Source organism: Nicotiana attenuata, chromosome 7 (assembly GCF_001879085.1).
Source record: "Nicotiana attenuata strain UT chromosome 7, NIATTr2, whole genome shotgun sequence".
Classification (NCBI taxonomy): domain Eukaryota; kingdom Viridiplantae; phylum Streptophyta; class Magnoliopsida; order Solanales; family Solanaceae; genus Nicotiana; species Nicotiana attenuata.
This window is the reverse complement of record NC_031995.1, coordinates 35,591,267-35,593,343: the sequence shown is the minus strand read 5'-3', so window position 1 is coordinate 35,593,343 and position 2,077 is coordinate 35,591,267. Positions and strand designations below refer to the sequence as shown.

The 2,077-nt window shown below is 41.4% G+C and overlaps 1 protein-coding gene across 1 annotated transcript; it reads right to left on the bottom strand.

Moving 5' to 3' along the window:
* Positions 456–1,796, bottom strand: LOC109229957. The gene is made up of 3 exons (XM_019395499.1): positions 1,244–1,796; positions 1,036–1,183; positions 456–894 (listed from the first exon to the last, which is right to left on the bottom strand). The coding sequence occupies exons 1-3, from the start codon at positions 1,794–1,796 to the stop codon at positions 456–458; spliced, it is 1,140 nt and encodes a 379-aa protein (XP_019251044.1).

Below are 2,077 nucleotides of genomic sequence, written 5' to 3'. Positions count from 1 at the left end.
TTGCAACCTCATACTTGTAGGACTCGGCATACCTAACCCCACTTTCTTGTAAGTTGCAAGAGGCATTAAGTTGATGCTAGCCCCAATATCATAAAGAGCTCTTGCAAAATCAGGCGCCCCAATAGTGCATGGGATGGTGAAAGCTCCCGGGTCTTCTTTCTTTTGAATGGTGGTTGTTGCAATAATAGAACTAACCCAGTGAGTCACATTCACCACTTCATTCTTTGTGGTTTTCTTCTTGGTGATCAAATACTTAGCAAAACCTAGCATCTCATGGAATGCTTCAACAAATGGGATATTTACCGATAATTACTTGAGAATGTCATACAACTTTTCAAGTTTGCTATCATCAACCCTCCTAGAAAGTCTTGATGGAAAGGAGGAGGAGGTCTAGGAATAGGTGGTAGAGTTTTTGGCGTCTCTTTTACCTTTTCCTTAACCTCTTCCCGGTTCACTTATTGAACTTTCAACTCTTCTGAGACCTTTTTAACTTCAACAACAATTGGCTCTTCAACTTGTGCCTCAACCTCTTGTTCGGACTCTTCCACTTCAACCGCTTGTTCACTCTCTCCTTGAAGTACCTTCCCACTCTGAGTAGTAATTGCTATGCAATGAGAAGTTGGACCACTCCCACTACCCTTTGGGTTCGCAATTGTGTCACTTGGGAGTGTCCCCTTTTGCTTTGGATTTTGTTCCCTCGTGAGATCTCTCATTTGTATCTCTAATATTTGAATGGATGCGGTATAAGAACCAACAAGCTCAGTCATATTCCTCATTGAAGTGTCGGACCTTTCTTGATTTTGCAATACCCGTTCAAGCATGTTTTCCAACTTGGAATCACTTGAGGAACCTTGATTTGAATATTGCCCCTTTGGTGGAACATAAGGGTTTGAACTTCGATTTGAGAAGTTGTTGTTGTTGTTACTCCAATTTCCTTGATTAGAGCTACCTTGGTCATTTCGCCATTGTTGGTTGCCTTGCCCTTGCGGGTTAGGCCTCTATTGATTTTGTTGTCCTTGACCTTGGTATTGTTGCCTTTGATAGCCTTCTTGAGAGTTGTTGACGTAGTTTTCTTCCTCATAATCTTCATTTGATGTGGGTTGAACATCCTCTGCCACATTTACCTTTTTTGTTTGGCTTTCAGTGAGCATCTTTGTCAACACATTGACATTGGTGGCAAACCCTGCAATTACTTGATCTCTTTCTTGGTTCTACTTAATCATGTTGGTCAAAGAGGGAGTACCGCATGCAATTCCACCTGTGGTGTCCTCTGAGTGCCAAGCCTGGTTATGTTTTGCCATTTTATCAAGGATTTGTCTGATCCTTGCAAAGGTCTTATCCATAAAAGATCCATCAGCTGCATTCTTGTCTATAGATTGGTTCATAGCATCCAAACCCATGTAGAATTTCTTCAACAAAATAGAATCCAGAAAACCATGATTAGGCGACCTCACCAAATATAACTTGAATCGATCCCATGCCTCATGTAGATGTTCTCCCGATAGTTGCTTGAAAAAGAAAATTTTATCCCGGAGCTCAGATTTCTTGCTTTGTGGGAACCATTTGGCTAAGAATGCTCGGACAAGTTCAGGCCAAGAATGGATTGAGTTTGGAGGTAGATTTTGAATCCATTTCCTTGCCTCTCCAGCCAGTGAGTACTTGAACACCCTCAAACTTAGGGCATCATCTGAGTCGTTATTCTGCTTGTGCATCGCACACACACCCAAGAAGTTTCTGAGATGTTCTGTTGGATCGTCATCAGTGCACTTCCTGAAAAACCCCTCCGACTTGGGCATTAGGATTAACCTATGTTCCACCTTGAAAGTGGCAGCGTCAACTCTCGAAAGTACAATAGCATTTGTATCCTCAATGTACTCATCTATGTCCGCACAAAGATTTTCTTTGTCCTTAAATTCGGCCATGTTTTCCTATCAACACCAAGAAAAACAAGGAAAGTGTGATGGAATAGAAGAAGACGGAAAGTAAAGCACACTAATTAGTAATTTCAAAACCGTATTCCACGGCAACGGCGCCAAAATTTGATACACTCAAATTACACTTTAATTAAACAGTGTAA

What these genes read in the sequence shown, in the direction of transcription:
- LOC109229957 (XM_019395499.1), bottom strand. Translation starts at nt 1,796, where the DNA reads ATGCCCAAGTCGGAGGGGTTTTTCAGGAAGTGCACTGATGACGATCCA. An exon ending in CACAGGTGGAATTGCATGCG is followed by an intron (nt 1,184 to 1,243) that starts GTACTCCCTCTT and finishes AAGTAATTGCAG; the next exon opens with GGTTTGCCACCAATGTCAAT. An exon ending in TCTCAAGAAGGCTATCAAAG is followed by an intron (nt 895 to 1,035) that starts GCAACAATACCA and finishes CTCAAATCGAAG; the next exon opens with TTCAAACCCTTATGTTCCAC.